The sequence below is a fragment of the Cyclopterus lumpus genome, chromosome 7, assembly GCF_009769545.1.
Source record: "Cyclopterus lumpus isolate fCycLum1 chromosome 7, fCycLum1.pri, whole genome shotgun sequence".
Lineage (NCBI taxonomy): Eukaryota > Metazoa > Chordata > Actinopteri > Perciformes > Cyclopteridae > Cyclopterus > Cyclopterus lumpus.
This window is the reverse complement of record NC_046972.1, coordinates 18,954,740-18,972,742: the sequence shown is the minus strand read 5'-3', so window position 1 is coordinate 18,972,742 and position 18,003 is coordinate 18,954,740. Positions and strand designations below refer to the sequence as shown.

The window sequence follows — 18,003 nt, the reverse complement described above, 5'->3', positions numbered from 1 at the left end:
TTGTACTAGGACTGCAGCTAATGACTACTTTCACTATTGATTAATTAGTTAAATAAAAAGAAGAATCCATTCATCTAAGATTGGGAAAAATATCCAACAAGAATGTTTTAAAGACATAGCTGACGTCTAGTTTCTAGTTTACTGTCACAAAAGAAAAAGAAAACCAGATAATCCTCCTAACTGAGGAGCTGGAACCAGTGAAAGTGAAGCATTTCTGTTTAAAGAATGAATGAAATTACTAAATTAATTACCAGAACGGTTGCTAATTTTAAATCCAATCTTAACATCATTAAACTTTCATGCATTTCCAATGACGATTTCAAGTTAGTCCTCTAGTTGCAAAGCAGGTATGTTGTGCAAGTGAGGAAAACCAACCCTTAACTTGAACCCATCCAACATATCAAGCATTAAGTTAATCTAACCTGTAGTGAAGCACACGCCTCCTAATCGCAAATATCTTCTTAAACAACTGGTGACCTTAAATTAGATAAGACTGGTGGAAAAGAACCTTCTTATCTGACATCTGTGCCCTGACCTCTCCCACCGAACACTTACAACAAACTGTGCGAGCAACGTGGGGTGCACTAAAGCTTCGCCGTGATGCTCACTCACTTCCAAATCTAGGGCACGGGAGTACTCAACACAAAACAGACAGCAGTGGCAGATTTAAAAATAAAAGATTAAATGCTTGTGGGTTGAAAAAACACACAAAAAAAATAAAAAAAATATCTCCCTCTGTCGTACACGGTGGCATAGACACTCACAGAAACAAACCGTCTCTCGATACAAAGTCAATACATGAAAAAGCTGATGAGAATACGCAGAATAAAAAAAAGGACATCCCTTGTTCTCTGCACGGCATCAATAAATCCACAATCTACTCCAGTGTGTGATTTTGTTAAAGCTGCTCTTGTGTTGACTACATAGAAAGGGACTCAGAGTAAGATTAAAACATTGTTACAACCACACCCACACAGACACACACACACACACACACACACACACACTTGGCAGGATAAAACGGGCGCGGTGATGCTATCTTATATCGCCACAGGATCAAGGTCAAGACAGGGGGCACATTAGCGGGGGCATGTTGTGTACACACTGCTCTTCTTGAGGAACACCGCTGGATGACAACAGGTCCTCTCACTCAATCTGCCAGCATGCATCACACCCCTCACTGCGATCGGAGATGCCGGCTCCCATCAGCAAGGGAGAGGGCGGCTTAATTAAACAGAGCAAACCAGCTTTTCAACAATGATGATGGATAAGTGAGTAAGAAATGGGGAAAGCGCGGTGGGCGTGTGTTGGGAATGGCGGGTGGGGGGCGGTAGGCGGAGCCAGTGATGTTTTTTGAATGAAAATGGAATAAAACAGAAGAATAAACACAGTGGTGGGTGCAGTAACCTTATGAAAGAGTGGCTGAAATCATAATAACAAAATGAATTATTCATGAGGAAATGGTAGAGTTCTCTATAATGAGCATTTCTGTGAAGTCGCAGTTTGGTAACCTAAGCAGGCCTTTCAAGTGTGTGTGTGGGTGTGTGTGTGCGCGTGTGTGTGTGTGTGTATGTAAGATAGTGCTGATTCAGTAGGGATGGGTGAAGGTGACCCTCGCCTGGTCCTGCTGCCTGTCTCACCACCAGATATTGATCCCAGTTGTCCAAGTCCGATCTGACTCAAGGATACATGGATTCATTGCCGTCTTGACATTTCAAATATGGCACTGTGTAAATTGTAACTCCACAAACTCTCATCGATTGGTTATTGATTTGCCTCCTCAGTCAGAGTCTAACCACTTAACAGCGTCTTATCCAATCCAAATTGAATCACGATGCATGGAGGCAGGGACGCGAGCTGCAGCGCAAGCATGGGAATGTTGTTGAGATTTCATATCAGACTCCACACGAACTAAGAATAGTGCATGCTACAACTGCAGAATCCAAATGCAGTGGCTGGGAGCAAAGGTTTGGACCACAGATGGGAGAATATGCCTGCGTAGCCCTGCCCTGTCAAGGGTAAACTGCCTTGCACACACACACACACACACACACACACACAACACACAGCTCACACCCACACGCACATGCACACTTTGTTTCTACCACACCTTAAGACAGCAGCATGAATATGCATGATGCCGAAGGACACAGGAGCTTCATAATTAGACAATCAACGACTCCCAGGTGACGTGCATGGCGACGACAGGAGGAGAAATGCACCTCGCTTCATCTTCAGAGCGGAGTCATGTTGCTTCGCCGACGACATGTTCGTCGACATGCTTTTGCACTTACTGGTGGTTCAAACTTGAGCTGAGAAGAATCAAAGGAGGACGAACACAGAATGAAACCGTCCGGCTGGGCTGAGCTACAGTGCTGTGCTGGGGGCAGGCAAACAGTGTGAGGACCAGAGCAGCACGAGGATGTGTGGACAGTCTAACAGCACATGTCTCTCCAACAAATTAATGATTTCATTACAACGGCTTAACCTTGACTGTTCTCCAAATCCAGAGCACTGCACACCAATAAATCAGGGTCAAACACCCATCACTTCAAAACAAGCTCCCTCTATTGGGCAGGGACACACCCTAAATAAACAGCAACAAAACACACACACACACACACACAAACAAACAGCTGCAAGGCATACACACATGCTTGCGCACACACCTGACCGTGAAATACAAAGTACATTTTCGCGAGCTAGTCTATTTCTCAAGGTAAAATGGGCACAGGTGCAGTGAACACATTTGTGTTCACATTAAGATAATCTCTGGAGCACGAGATGGAAAAAGTGAAAACAAACAAGCAAACAAACATTTAAAACAAAAAGATCTCAATAAACTTTCTAAAACCTAAACATGTAAACACACACACACACACACACACACACACCTGCTGTTAAAGGAGGTAAAGTTAATGTCAAAAGGATTCTTATCAGCCACCATCATCACAAACCCACATTCTTCTTACACACACACTAGTTTACATGCACACAGACACTCTCATCCACACCCTCTCGCTCTCTCTCTCTCTCTCTCTCTCTCTCTCTCTCTCTCTCTCTCTCTCACACACACAGATTATCATATTTCTCTATTTAAGGGAAATACTGACCTGCTTTGGCGTTGACACACACACATTCTTTTCAAGCAGTTGAGCCTTTCAAAGAGGATCCGTTTGAACGCGTCTATATACATCGACCCGACTGAGGTTAAATAATAGGACTTAAATAAATACGAGATGTTTCAAGAGCAGCAGCAGCAGCAGCAGCAGCTTTGTATGTGATTTAATTTTTTTTTTTTTTAAGCAGTGTGGGAAGGCAGTGATGTGGTCCCACCGTATCCCAGAGAAAGTCAGGGGCGATGTGCGCGGCTGACGGGATATTGGGACAGTGATGCTCCGAGAGCCGTGGTGATCTTGTTGAGAGAGAGAGGGAGAGAGGAGAGAGAGAGCGAGAGAGGGGAGAGGGAAAAATACTCATATGCACACTCACATACACACACAGACACACACACACACACACACACACACACACACACACACACACACACACACACACACACAGACACACTCTCTCTCTCTCTCTCGGGCAAATCTGACAGCGGCCGCTTACAGATTCAGCAGCTGCTGCACTGCTATAGGCAAAAACAACGTGGAGGATGCTAGATGAAGCGTGCTGTTTAACTTGTTGAGAGGGAGGGTGGACTGGACAATAAGTGGACTTTCTTACCTTCATGTTCCCTTTCTCCTCCTCTAGACCACCGGACTCGTCTTCGTTTGGCAGATCGTGCAGGTTGATTAATTACCGATACATGTGCATCGCAGCGATCCAGGAAAAAAGACACACGTTGCTGCCCTCGCATTGACCGGGTAGAGGTGTCATTGAACTGCACGCGCGAGGCTTTCAGGGCGTGCGGAGCGTCAGTTGCCGAATATCAGATTGGGTTGGATAAAAGCAGGCCGGACGTGTGCTCAGGCTGATGATCTTGCTTCCCCAAAGGGCCCTTTTGAAAGGAAAGAAACAACGGAGAAAAGGCAAATGAGAAGGTTATCTGGGGAAGTTAAGGAGCACAAAGGGGAGGGAATAAAAAGAGTTAAAAGTACCGCCCCTTTATTATTCTCACACGGTGTACCTGCATCAGCAGCATCACTTTTCGCTTACGAGTTACAACCAAGCCTTAAAGGCGTGAGAACCAGATAAAAACGCGTGTTATGAAGACGTATTTTCTGTATGCAGTTATGGCAGCGTAGCACATTTTTTATTTAAAAGGCTGCGAGTTTAGTTTAGATAACCCATATGAGACCGAACACATCAATAATTCCTATTTTTCAAAAACGGAATCAATATTGATTTAGAAAGAAATTATGAAATAATGCAAACATATTAAAAAAAAAGAAATGAAGTGGACAACATTACGTAACAAATTAATAATTATCACAACACATTATTAATTATATTAATATTATTCCTACCATATTGCATTTACAGTTTTGAAAATGCAGTCCACAAAGTGTCATTTCATTAATTTTTTTCAAGAGCACACATATTTTCATATGTAGTATTAGATAGATAGATAGATAGAAAATGAAAATGCAAAGTGTATACAGTGTATATAAGTGAGTATAAAGTATATAAAGTGAAAGTGGTGCAAGGATTATTGTCCAGAAGTGATTAATTATACAGTCTTATTATTTGTATATAAATATATTCATACATATATATATATATGCAAACTGTATTATCACACTGAACTAGCAGGTCGTTGTAGCTTTAATTCTGATGCATGGTGGGAATTGAAGTATTCCTCCAAATCCGACCGAAAACAAGTCCAACGAAACAAAACTACAACGACCAGAGCTCCTTTCTCTTATTTCTGTTGGTTGTGATGGCGTCGCACGGGGAGGAAGCAGATTCTCCCATGTCTGCTCCTTCTGGGGACCAAGAAGAAAGAAAACCCGCGGCCGTGTCGTTTGGTTTCACTAAAACAGTCAACAAATTTAAACCTTCGACTGGCGACGTGATCAAGAAAGATGACAAAGATTATTTGATCGGGATTGACGGAAAAGAATTGCAAAGGTGGGCTTCGCATGCTAATGCTAATGCTAACGTACCCGGTTTTCATTTCCTATATTAGTATTAGCGTCACGGTTAGCGTTTCTGACGGCTAACAATCAAATGAATAGACTTGTGAAGTAGATAGTGACGTTACAAAGGGTGGTACGTCTTGTCTTTTTTATGTCGCCTCGCTAACTTCCCTCTTGTGCTGCAGCTCAAAACCGTCCGAGAAGCCCAAAGAGCTCATCATCCCTCTGATCCAGAAGAACCGCTGGCACCGACCGGACCGGGCGGCCCAGGGCGAGGGCGAGGCCAGCGGGGGGAAAACGCCAAAAACCACCGAAGACAATGACTCTGTGGAATCCCAGGCTGTCAAGGAGCTCATTGAAGGTATGCACTAGAATATATACGTATTAGTGTGTGTGTGTGTGTGTGTGTGTGCTTGTTGGGAAGGCCGAGGTGATCATAACCCCTCATGCAAAGCTCCTTGTGCATCTCTAAATCGGGTTTCTAGACTCTCGGAGGCAGCTTGAGCTGTGGCAAAACGGCCCTCAGTCAGACATCAACCTGAACCTCGCCATCCCCCTGTTGATGCAAAACAAAGTGCCGGACGGCTTTGAGGATGGAGACCATGTGAAGGTGGATCTACGGCCGGAATCTGTAAGTATGGAGACCAACTGTGTGACAGAAACACTCCTGTGATCTGAAGCAAAGCGGCACAACAATGCATGTCGTTGTACTCGGTGCTTGCACGATTAAAACCTATATCTAATACCCTGCTTGAAGAGAAGTGTTTTTTCTCGTCATCCAGACATTTTTCTCATTTGCGTCTTTGTTATTCCCGTATAATCACATCGGGATCTTTCCATTGCAACTATAGTGGACACACAATAGTGTATTTGTAGTGTATGTATTATTCGGTGGAAATGCAGTCAAAGTACCCCCTCAACAACAGAGGAGACAGAGATTGGATGATTCAATGGTTTAACAGAATAATTAATTTAATTAAGTGTCAATGATTGTACATGCATGCATACACCTGGGAGTTTCTTTTATATTTTTATGCGAGTAAGCTTCCTACTGTTGCCGGCTAGGGTTTGCATATTAGTTGCTTGACGAGAAAATGACTTTCTCAATTGGTATCCGATGTGAAGATCACAATATAATCTGCCAGAGGCATTTCAATGAGCATAGGAAAACACTTGGCAGTACAAAAGAAATTGGTAGGCTGGCTACTTTGATTGAAATTTGTGAAAAGGCTGACTGTCTCAGTGAAATACCCCCCCCCCTGTGTGTACACACTGTTGTGCGCATGCGTGTGGTTACGGCGAACTTTGTCACAGTACAGTGAGGCTTGGGTGGCAGACAGCCGTCAACATTCTCCCCAGAGACATGCAGGCAACCAATCGGATGTCTTTTCTTTTCATCAGAGTCCTCGCACGGCTCGTCACTGTCATCCCATATCTGCTCTCTATCACTGCAGATGTGACTGTCAGAACATGAGAGTCAGGGGAAACGTGCTCGCTGCGCCCCGGAGCTCATTTTAATGCAGCCCTCGCTCTGTGAGTGCGGACTCGCAGCCTCCCTCGGAGGGAAAGCCTTCTGCGGAGGCAGAGGTGAGCCGGGCCATCGCGCTGACGGGGGGCTGCTGCCTGGTGACTTCAGTCACTGAATCTGACAGTCTGGAGCCAAAAGGCTGACTAAGACCTGCATTCAAAACCGCTTCTCGCCGTCAGTCGTTCAGAATTCAAAGATCACACAAGCACCTCATTTAGCTCCGATAAACATATTAATGCAGACTGTGGAGTCTACTTCTTTTCTTGGGTCGTTTGAGCATTTAAATGTCTCCTGATTTTCAAAAAGATGACGTCCCTGTTTGTGTTCGTCAGTCAACAGAGGCCGACTATGACAGCATTCCTGTTGACGCTTATGGACTCGCTATGCTGAAAGGGATGGGCTGGAATAAAGAGGAAGGCATTGGACGCACCTTTAAACAGTGAGTAGTTCACGGATGCTTTACTATACCATGATTACTCCTAATGTAACGTTATGGGTACCTTTCATGTCGATCAATCAAGCTAAATATGCTAAACAGTCTGTAGTTTCAGCTTATTAAATGTGAGGATTTGCTTTTTTTTTTCAGTTTCATATCTGAGAAATCTTTTGAATATCCTTTTAGATTCGGGACGTTATTTGGACCAAGCAAGATATTTGAAGAGGTCACCTCGTGCACTCAGAATGTGCAATGAGCACTTTTCACAATTTCTATATATTTCATATACAAACAATTATTAATATAACAATGAATCAATTACTCGAAAAAACAAAACAATCAGCAGACTAATCTATCATTTAAATGATTGTTGCCGCTCTAGATGAATACTGATCAGGACATATTTCCACTGTGAATATTGTTACAACTAGTAAAATCTATGTTTTTGCACATTAACACATTAATTGTATAAAACCACTAATTACAGGACTAATTACATTGAATGTATTTTTCACAAGGAGAAGCAATTGACAGGATCACACTTTTCTGTACTTAAGTAGCCTCAATTTAAAACACAATACGAGACGAGTGCACCTCCAGACACTTTTACGTCGGGCACATGTCCATCTCTTTCTTCGTTGATGTCATTCTGTCGTTCCCCGTCTACTCAGACACGTGGCGCCAATCGAACACGTGCTCCGTCCAAGAGGTTTGGGTCTTGGAGCTGATCGTTCAGCGATAAAGGACCTGGAGCCCACCAGACATAAGCGCCCCCCCAAGCCAGGCGACGAGAAGGAGAAGGAGGAGGAACTAGTGATGGGTCCAGGCGGCTGCGTGCTGGTGGAATCGGGGGCGCATAAAGAACTGTATGGCAAGGTAGCGCTGACCTGAAATGTGTTTGCATCCATATTCCTCACACGCAGTTATCTCCTGGTACCGAAACAAGGAATTGTCCAACTACCTGTTTTTATTTCTATGTATTGTTTTCTCTGAAATAAGTTTGTCAAAACCTTCTTTCATATGCTGCAGATTGAAGGCATTGATGCCGACAACGCTCGAGTTGTGGTGAAGCTGGCCATCGGCGGCAGGTCTGCAACCATCAGCCAGTATGCTATCAAACTGGTCGGGCGCAAGGAATACGACAAAAACTGCAAAGACCTCAGTAAGTAACTCTCAACAAAGAACATGGAAAAGTTTAACATTTCTGGAAAATGATCTGGCTGCTGATAGACGTTTGCTTTGTGTTGCTGTGAGCCAAAGTAGATTTTATTTCCAAAAATCTGTTTGCCCACGTTTCATTTTAACCAGTTATGATTATAACCAGGAATATGTGATGACAGTAGCAATATGATAGAAGTTTCCAGTTGAAGGAACACATCTTAAGTGGCCTGCTGTTGTATTTTATTTGCCAAAGTGTTAATAACCATTTTTTATACAACGTATAAGCAAAAAAAGCCCAAACCCTCACTGGTTCTTATTTCGCAAATGTGAATATTTGCTAGTTTTCTATGTTAGTAAATTTTATTATCTTTTAGGTTTTGGACTTTTGTGTAGAAGAAAACAAGCAACTTAAATGTCAACTTGTGCTTTTGGGAAACGTTGGTCTTTTTTTTTCTATTTCTATAATTGAAAAAAAAGATTAAACTAATGAAACCAGTTATAGGTTGAAGCATTCGTTGTGTGAGGCTCGACTGGCTTTCACAGGTTGAGCTTCTAGTCGAGTGACATTTCAGCCTTCATGTAGGAAAAAAAACAAAATAGCGATTCAGCCACAGCTTTTATTTTTGGTTCTCTAAGCTGTTGAGAGTAAAAACATAACTCACTGCCGTCTCTCTGTTGGGGTGTTTGACACATTTAACTGCACACCATGCTAACCAGTTTTTTAAATTTTTTCCTGAATCAGGTCGCCTCAGTAAAACCCACAAGGAGAAAGAGAAGGAAAAAGAGAAGGAGAAGGAGCAACAGAGACGGGAGGAGAAAGAGAGGCAAAGTAATGGTGACGAGGTAAAACACAAGTCTTCAGAAAGAGACAGAGGAACCGATGAGAGGAAGAGGAAACACCGAGAATCCAGTCAAGACAGGTACCCTTCAAGCAGAAGATGTTTCTTATAGAGAATTTTATTTCATACATCAGTTTTACCACATTTCCGTTTGTTGGTTAAGTTTTCAAATTTTTTCTTTTTTGAGTAAATACAGTCCACTGAAAATGTTTTTTTTCTTTCCTCCAGAGAGAAACCGCCAGTAAAAGAGGCCCGACGACCACTGGCTCCGCCCTCCTGGCTCCAGAGGGACTTGAAAGTTCGCTTTATAGACAAAGCTTTCAAGGGGGGCAGGTACTACAACTCAAAGGTACTGATACGCCACCATCATATCGCATCATCTTCAAAGCCCCTTTATTTCTCTCTATATATATATATATATATATATATATATATCTAAATATATATATATATATCTAAATATATATATATATATATATATATATATATATATCTCTAAATATATATATATCTCTAACTTTTTGACATGGTGGATACTTTTTTATTATGAATAAATCACCACTGAAATGGGAACAGCTAAAATCATACCATTAAAATGCTGTCCAGTCACAATGGAGTAGCTGCAATGTTTAAATAACTGTTTATTTATTTTAGCTGTTAACATCAGTCTTGTTTTCTTATAGATGTGTGTGGAGGATGTTCTGGCACCAGCAATCTGTGTGTGTCGAACCGAGGAGGGAAGACTGTTAGACGGTGAGTCATGAGTGTCCTCTCGGGTTTTGGTTTATCCGTTCCTTATCGACTATGATTTCACAAATACATTAGTGACTTTCAATATCAGCTGACTACTATCCGAGTGTTGCTGCAACAGCAACTGCTATAAAAATGTTTGACAAACCCACGGTTTCTTATTTTCATGGCAGATGTGAAGCAGGACATGCTGGAAACCATCATTCCTAAAAGCGAAAATGATTCTATAATGGTTGTACTGGGCGAGCACAAAGGACTGGTAAGCAAAGGATCGTCTTTCCTGCAGGACGTGTGTATTGGTTTGTGCTGCGACTAAAATCGGTGTGTGCAATTGTTTGTTCAGGTCGGCCGAATTCTCCAACGGGACAAGAACAAGTGCCGGGCGATGGTCCAGCTCGACCGACATGACGAGAAATTGTTCACTCTGGATTATGACACCATTTGTCAATATGTGGGAGCAGAAGACCGCTGATTTAAAATGCAATGTCCTTCATCCCATCCGAAATGTGTTTTTTTTTGTGGTATATTCAAAAGTAATGGATTTTAAAGCGTTGATATTTTGTAATAAAACATTGTAAAGAATTGTATTTGTGCAGATTATTACAAAATCTACCACCAATCCACAGAGAAAAGTTGCAATGAGTCATTATCACAGTAATCATTAGATTTATTAGCAAATAAAGTCCACTAATGGCATTAATAACAAGGAGGTCAATCTTTAGGTCATATAAAAAAGTATTTACAACATTTCTACATGTTTGACGAGAATAAAAAGCACTGGAGGTGTAAAAGCTCAGCACTCAATTTCCGACATTTACACACGTTTCAGAATGAAAAGAAACCGTAAGGCATCAGCCTGTTCCAGCAAAAGGAAGACGAACTGTACAGCTGTGTCTTGGTTAGCGGTTTCCTGGGAGCTCGGCTTACTCTTTGGGTATTTGGTTGGCTGCGTTAGCCCGAAGCACGGCCCCTGGACTGGGGTAGGGCCGCTGCTGGAACAGGGGCCCGGCCGCTGTGGTGTCGGCACCCGTCTTCGCTTCATTGCGCTTGGGCAGGCCAGTTGACCACGAGCCCCTGTAAACAAAATGACATTTGCTTTAATAAATAGCTGTATACACTCGGCTCATACCTTTTTAAAAGGGCACTCCACCAATGTTACACATCAAAATCAGTTTATTGGACATGTTTAGGACAACTCAGACTGTGTGTGTTCAGGCAGGACATATCTAATAAAGATGCATGCAATTGTAGGATTCAGAGTTCTTATGGAACAAAAGGACCCAGAGCTTGTCCCATCATCATGACTTATTACTGTACCTTGGGGCATCAGAATAAGCACTTGGATCCATGGGGTCCATCTCATCGTCTTTTTTCCCTGAAAAGGAAAATAATGATGTAACATACCTTCATGTAAAAGAGAACCATTCATTTGTGAACGCATGCGTCGTAGGATGCAGATGTAAAACGTACCTCTTTTGTTCTTACTGTACGGTGCCGCGTCCTCTCTCCTCGGCTTTCTTCGGTCTCTGTCCCTCCCCTCGTCCCTCTCTCGATCTCGTTCTCTTTCCCGTTCCCGTTCTCTTTCTCTTTCACGCTCTTTTTCTCGTTCCCGCTCTCGCTCTCTCTCTAGCTTCTCAAACGGCCTCTCAATTCTTTCATCTCCTACCTCGGCTGAATGATATTTAAAAAAAAATCAAATTAAAAAAAGGCAATAGTCACATAGTCATCATTTTTTGCCAAATGATGGTCAGACTGGCCATGATACACCAGAAATACATGGAAACAGATTTCCATTGTGATATGATTGCAGTGCAGATCGTCAAAATGTGCTGTGTCATCAAAATGTTTCAGAGGCTTTTAAATGTCATACCTCTAATTTTCTTGGCAGGTTTTGTTACCACTGCAGTTGGGTCGTTTGGGGACAGCCAGGCCACCAATTCTGTCTCCACATTCCAGTAATAAGGAAGACCACTGAATCGACAGAAAAATGAATTTAAATGGTTGAATTTGTACAAAAAAGAAATAAGTAATTAAGGTTATACAATATTAGGAAATGTATTCATTTAATTTATTTGATGTGGTGATAAAAATACACTACAACTCATAGTGTAGCCAAGTAGTAGTATAATCATCACGAAAAAATATACAATGAAGCAATAAAACTAATTTCCAATGTAAACCATACACAGAGTAAATAATCTTAAATGTAGGCAGACACAAATTGCTACATTTAAATAAGACAAAATAATCAAATTTTACCAGGTCATTATTAATATATAAAACAAAAAATCCAAAACGATCCTTTTTAAATAAATGATGTCAGTGCCAGAATAAATTGACATTCCTGTGTAATCTGATGTCAGAACGCTGTAGAAGTGCATACGTACCAAGCCGTGTCAAACACTTTATACCAGTTTGGGGGAAGACTCTCCACTCTCGTAGCTTCATAATCCACATTGTTGTCATCGTAATCTTCAGCAATAATCTCCTCGTCCGCCTCTGGATGAATTGGAGGAGAAAAGTTGTTACATGACACGTGAAAAATAAAAATAAAAATGTCTGAAAGTTTCCTTGTTAATTGTTTATTATTACCTTGGTCTGACGGTTTAACAATCCCTCTCTTGGCCAAGCGGGCCAGCAGTGCTGCAGGTAGAGGCATCCTGCAACAGAGAGAAGGGAGGATTAACTCATGATGATGATGATGATGATGATGATGCAACAAGACGGCAAACCATCATCCACAAACTTCAGCAGCTGGAAGCAGAGACACACAGATAATGGCCTCCATTCAAAAATAATTATACTTAAGAAAACAGAGCTTTATTTTTACTTATTTATTGATGATTGACTATTTAGCACTGTTGTATGATGTTCATAGATACATTTCCTGTTCCCTGTAGCTGTCTTAGCTTACCTGTCTTTTGTATGTACAATATAATGGTGGAACAATAGAGTGAATCTCTTGAATCAAACTCAAAATTATAAATATATGGATAGTTTGTTGTTGGTATCTTTGGCTTGTGTGGCAGTAAATTGAATATCTTTAGGTGTTGGACTGTTAGTTATGGATACCGAGTAATACAATTACAAATGATTGAGCCTTTTATACATTTACATACCAAACAATTATTCAGTTAATTAAAAAAAAAAACCAGATTTATCAATAATTAAAAGTTAGTTGCAGCCCTAAAACCAAAATAATGTTCCAGCTGAATCCAGCCACTACTGATTGTATGCACACAAATCTGTTCATCCCCAGATGTGCAAAGAGTTTGTAAAATTGTATTTGACCACAACACAAATAGTGTTTAGTGGTGTGTATAGCGTCAACACTTTTACACTCAAATTTTGCAATACAGATACTTTTTAAAAATGTTATTTCCCACAATGAGCCACTCCTGAAATACGATGGACCACCCCATTATCCTGAACTATGATGAATACGTTTGGTGATTGAATTATTTTCTTTTGCGTACAGGACTTTAAGAATAAAGTATGGAAACTATATTTTACATTTGTAATATGCCATTCTTGGTGTTGTGCTGTGATTGATAGGCATCATCATCTTTTAAATAAAAAATGTAACCACAAGAATGTAAGAAACTGTACTTTATTGTAATGTTAGTTATTAAAGTGAGTATCAAGGATATACAGATATAGTAATGCGTCTTTCAAGCCACTGCCTGCCTGGTTGAAGCCTGAGAAGTCTCCACCAGTCTTTACAGCGCGTGAGGTCATTAACACTATGGCTCAAACGTTAGCTACTGTTGCTCGAACACCTTTGGTTGCTCGGGTTTGGACAAAGGGGATTCTATAAAAGATAAAAGAGACATTCTGCATTTGTAAATTAACCTCTTTAAGCACGATATAACATGTATTTTCCATTAAATAAGTGCACCCCCCCCCCACGCTCGGAGACACACCAGTGTGAGCAATTGGATGATTAAATATAAAATAAACCCACTCACCTGAGCCCTTCGTAAATACCCCCCAAACTACACTAAAACTAAAACCTTCACTTACAAAAATAACCAAATGAATTCAACGTTACCTTTCTGTGTTTAAGACAATCGTCTCTTCGAGGAGACACGACTTCCCTCAACGGCGCGCACAATGATGACGTAGCAGCGCTCTCTTCACGACAACAAACATGGAGGAGTATGCCCGTGAACCTTGGTGAGATTAGTATTCATGAACATTTCCATTCGTCGTTGCGTATTCAACCACGTTAACCTCGGACACTGCTTTGCTTCTCCACGTCATGCGGAAAGTTGTCGTGAGAGTAAAACGGAGAGGCGCTGCGCGTTAGCCTGCTAGCTTAGTGGAGGCTCAGAGATAAAGAGATAAAGCTGCGTTCAGGGACACACGGCTACTGAGCTGAGCTCCTGCAACCTCTTACATGGATGTCTCCTTTTGAGTATGGCACACAGAGATAAATACACCACGAAATACAATTCACACATGTGACTCACATAGTACAGTGGAGCTCAGTTTAAATGTGTGGATTTGAACAAGCTACAGTATTCATCAACTAGTTTAAGATATTAAAGATAGATCCTGGACCAGCTCCCAGGATGGACTAGGGCTAAAATATGACTTTCATATGCAGGGATCTTGCCAGAATCCCCTTATAATACATTATAAGATAAGATAAGAAGAAGCCTTTACTGTTTGACCGAAATAAGCAGAGAAAGTAAAAAACAAAATGTTTAAAATTGGTATAGTATCAACATTATTCTGTGCATATTAGGCTACAGTTGTACGAGAATATGCATTTTAGGACAGCAATTAACTTAACAGTTGTTATAGTTTTGTGTGTCCATTCTTTTTTAGTTTAATTTGTTAATTTGTTGTCAGAAAATACTTAAGAATACCAATTTCATATTTTTGATGATAATCTAATATCTAAGCAAGTGATCAATCGTTTTAATCAGCTAACTGTTTCAGCGTACGTATGATGGTGCCACAAAAGGTTATGAAACATTTGGATGGAGCTAATGGACAAAATAATTGCAGTCGCACATTCTGTCGGTACCAATTTTCTCTTCACGGTGAACTGTTTCGAATGGCAAGTGTGTGTGGTTACATGTGTAGCTTTGGATTGCTGAACACGCACACAATATGTTACGACGCCTATGTCTATTTTTTGACATTATGTACTTTATCTTGTCTTAAAATTGTCATCCCCTGTCTTCTTGATGCACTCCTGCAGTCCCTGGAGAATAGTGGATGACTGTGGAGGCGCTTTCACCATGGGTGCCATTGGGGGAGGGGTGTTCCAGGCGATCAAGGGCTTTCGTAATGCCCCTGCAGTGAGTTCACCACATCGAAATATTTATTAGTATGTGCTCCAACTCTCATCAGAGTTTTAAAGGCAGTATTCATCAGTGCTCTAATGTTTCAGGGTTTCGGACACAGACTGAGAGGAAGCGCAAATGCAGTGAGAATAAGAGCTCCTCAGATTGGAGGTGAGGACGTCTTCTTTTGTAACCATGGCTTGTTTCCTTTACTGTCGCTCTTGGAGTCGTAATATGCGTACGGCATATGCTAGAGTTAAACATGATCCCTCCCTGTGTATATTAAATAATTTACCTGCAAACTAAATTGCTTATTTTGGGAGCCAGAGCCCTGTTTTGCCTAAAACTAAAATCAAACTATTAAACCAGACGTGCAAGCACTCATTGGCTTGTTTTTTTGGTGGATTTCAGGTAGCTTTGCTGTATGGGGAGGGCTCTTCTCCACAATCGACTGTGGGTTAGTTCGCTTGAGAGGGAAAGAGGATCCTTGGAACTCCATAACAAGTGGTGCACTTACTGGGGCCATTCTGGCAGCACGCAGTAAGAGGAGGCCCATGTATCACAATGACCTGACCCCGTCTAATGAAGTGGGATTCAATCAATTCTGTGTTTTTCTCCAGGTGGGCCGTTAACTATGATGGGCTCTGCCATGATGGGGGGGATTTTGCTCGCTCTAATTGAGGGTTTTGGGATCCTCCTCACCAGATATACAGCACAGCAGTTTCAGAACCGTAAGTGAAGCTGATTGAGTTTGAGTTGAATGGCTGTAATCAATATTTTTATATTAAGAAAAAGGCCTCTTTAAAGAGATAGAAACCCTTCCGTTCTTTTGTGTTGTATTTTAGTATTCCTTTGAATAACTGATCCAATATAGCAAAAGAGGCACCAAGGCAGAGCTACAATGGTTTGTAATAAGTAGATGAGGTGTCAGTCTTGGCAAATAATAGACATTTTTTCACAGCAGATATTTGGGCTCATCATAACAAGAAATGCTCACGAGAAACCAATTTAGTTAACGATGAATCAGTTCCATGAAGTGTCCCATTAAGCCATGACGGTGAGCCTGTATGCACCATACCAGAACTCTGGATGTAGCTCACCGAAATGGGTCGCACTCATCTGAATGTTATTAAACACACCGGTGCTTTTCCTACTATGACAAGCCAAAAATGATTTACTGTGAAAAATGTCTATAGACCATAAATGCAATATTCTGAGTAAAAGCTGACTCATATTTGCTGAACTGAAAAATCCTTCTGTGGTACTATAAGTATTATATTGCCACAGAAACCTGAGGAAAAAAATTCCCCTTCTTGTTTTCTTCAGCTATTCCCTTTGCAGAAGACCCCAGTGAGTTACCTCCAAAGGATGGAGGTCAGCAGCAACAGCATCAGGGGTCAAAAGGGCACTTTCAGTAGAGCAACCAGGACCAGCTGAGGACACCGTGAGTCAGAGAGTAGGGAGGACACCAGACATTCCAGCACGTATCAGGAGGACCAGGATGTGGAGATACTGGTCTCTACAGTTTAGGTGCACTATGTACTTATACCTCAGGGGCTAAATACTGTGAGTTTATTTATTTATTTTATTTATTTATTTATTAATGAGTGAGTGTTTGTGACAAACCTCTTGTTTGCAAGGTCAAGGGTTACTCTTCACTGTGATGGGTTGAATATACAATTCTTAAATGTGTATATGAATCAATTTAGATTATTTAACATTTAAGCAAGAGCAATATATTAAAGGAATAGTAGACATTTTGTTAATTGTAAATAGTTGCCTTGGTGCAGAGAGTAAGAAGAGAAGTTCAACTGAACAACTAAACATTTGATATTTTATGCCCTTTGCCGACTGTTTCTTGGCCCGGTGCAGTGACTTGCTGCAGTCTTGAGTTGGCATCTATCGCTTCATGAAATTCTTAGTAAGGAAGCAAATGAGTGCATTTCCCGAAACAATAAACTATTCCTTCAGGTGTAGATTTTACACGTGAATGCACAGATTTAGTTTTGTAATGGTTGCAAGGCAGACCGGTAGAGTAGCAAGACGTCTGAGGTTTCATCTTGGAGAACGGGTATTCTGGGAGCAGCGAGTCTGAAGTCTTAAATTATGTGTCAGCTGTGACAATCAATACAAAGAACAGTGTGTGTGTGTGTGTGTGTGTGTGTGTGTGTGTGTGTGTGTGTGTGTGTTTTTAAATAATGTGTGCCTAAGATGCTCAAGAAAAATCTAAAGCCACTTTTTGTCCCACAGTTTCTCCTAATATGGTCTTGCCGCACCCAGCTTTTGTCATTTTCGAATCTTTGTTGAGTAGTTATTATCTTAACTATTAGAAGGATGAGCACAAAGCGTGAACAATATGGACGAGTTCCCTAAAAATTATGGCTTGAATTGCTTATACATGCACCCAAAGGCACTTTAATCCCGGGGCACTTCACTGCAGCCCACTGCTCCTTAATACCTAAGGATGGGTCAAATGCAGAGAAGAATTTACCCAATAAAGGGATCAATAAAGAATACATTATTATTATTATTATTATTATTATTATTATTAATAATAATAATAATAATAATAATCACTGCATTATCCATCAAGAAACCAAGCACTTTTTAAAGTCCATTCTCTGAGATGGTTTAGTATGATCATGTATGTTTTACTGTCAAACTATGTATAGAAAGAATGTTTATTTGTATTGTATTAATATATTCATCTTGAAAAGGCGGATACAAAAAACAATAAAGGCATCAAATGTTCCTTAATACTGCTTATGGTCTTTTTTTTCTTTCTCGTGTCCGTATCTTTATAAAGCCTAAAATGATGCAGTGATGTGAGATGATAACCGGTGACATTACAAACATTACTTGCACCTAAACTCAATCACACTGTCTCTCTATTTACTGTGAATGACCG

The 18,003-nt window shown here is 41.0% G+C and overlaps 4 protein-coding genes across 4 annotated transcripts in view; 2 read left to right on the top strand and 2 right to left on the bottom strand.

Annotated features, from left to right (window-relative positions):
- The window catches only part of LOC117732963 (membrane-associated guanylate kinase, WW and PDZ domain-containing protein 2), a 32,329-nt gene extending 28,360 nt beyond the window's left edge, over positions 1-3,969 (bottom strand). Inside the window, exon 1 of the mRNA XM_034536187.1 lies at positions 3,730-3,969. The gene's annotated coding sequence lies outside the window, so the exon portion shown is untranslated. The remainder of the gene's footprint in view (positions 1-3,729) is intronic.
- An 888-nt stretch (positions 3,970-4,857) lies between these two features.
- On the top strand, positions 4,858-10,385 carry gpkow (G patch domain and KOW motifs). The gene is made up of 11 exons (XM_034537341.1): positions 4,858-5,076; positions 5,270-5,445; positions 5,570-5,715; positions 6,945-7,051; positions 7,720-7,924; positions 8,078-8,210; positions 8,952-9,129; positions 9,277-9,397; positions 9,732-9,801; positions 9,972-10,057; positions 10,142-10,385. Exons 1-11 carry the CDS (start codon positions 4,886-4,888, stop codon positions 10,268-10,270), a joined length of 1,542 nt encoding a protein of 513 aa, XP_034393232.1. The 5' UTR covers positions 4,858-4,885; the 3' UTR covers positions 10,271-10,385.
- A 62-nt stretch (positions 10,386-10,447) lies between these two features.
- pqbp1 (polyglutamine binding protein 1) lies at positions 10,448-14,143 on the bottom strand. Its single transcript, XM_034537342.1, has 7 exons — positions 13,850-14,143; positions 12,391-12,458; positions 12,186-12,297; positions 11,669-11,769; positions 11,269-11,469; positions 11,116-11,173; positions 10,448-10,872 (listed from the first exon to the last, which is right to left on the bottom strand). Exons 2-7 carry the CDS (start codon positions 12,455-12,457, stop codon positions 10,722-10,724), a joined length of 690 nt encoding a protein of 229 aa, XP_034393233.1. The 5' UTR covers position 12,458; positions 13,850-14,143; the 3' UTR covers positions 10,448-10,721.
- timm17b (translocase of inner mitochondrial membrane 17 homolog B (yeast)) lies at positions 13,919-17,810 on the top strand. The gene is made up of 6 exons (XM_034537343.1): positions 13,919-13,974; positions 15,011-15,110; positions 15,203-15,266; positions 15,507-15,635; positions 15,716-15,826; positions 16,422-17,810. The coding sequence occupies exons 1-6, from the start codon at positions 13,949-13,951 to the stop codon at positions 16,511-16,513; spliced, it is 522 nt and encodes a 173-aa protein (XP_034393234.1). The 5' UTR covers positions 13,919-13,948; the 3' UTR covers positions 16,514-17,810.
- The last annotated feature ends 193 nt before the right edge of the window (positions 17,811-18,003 follow it).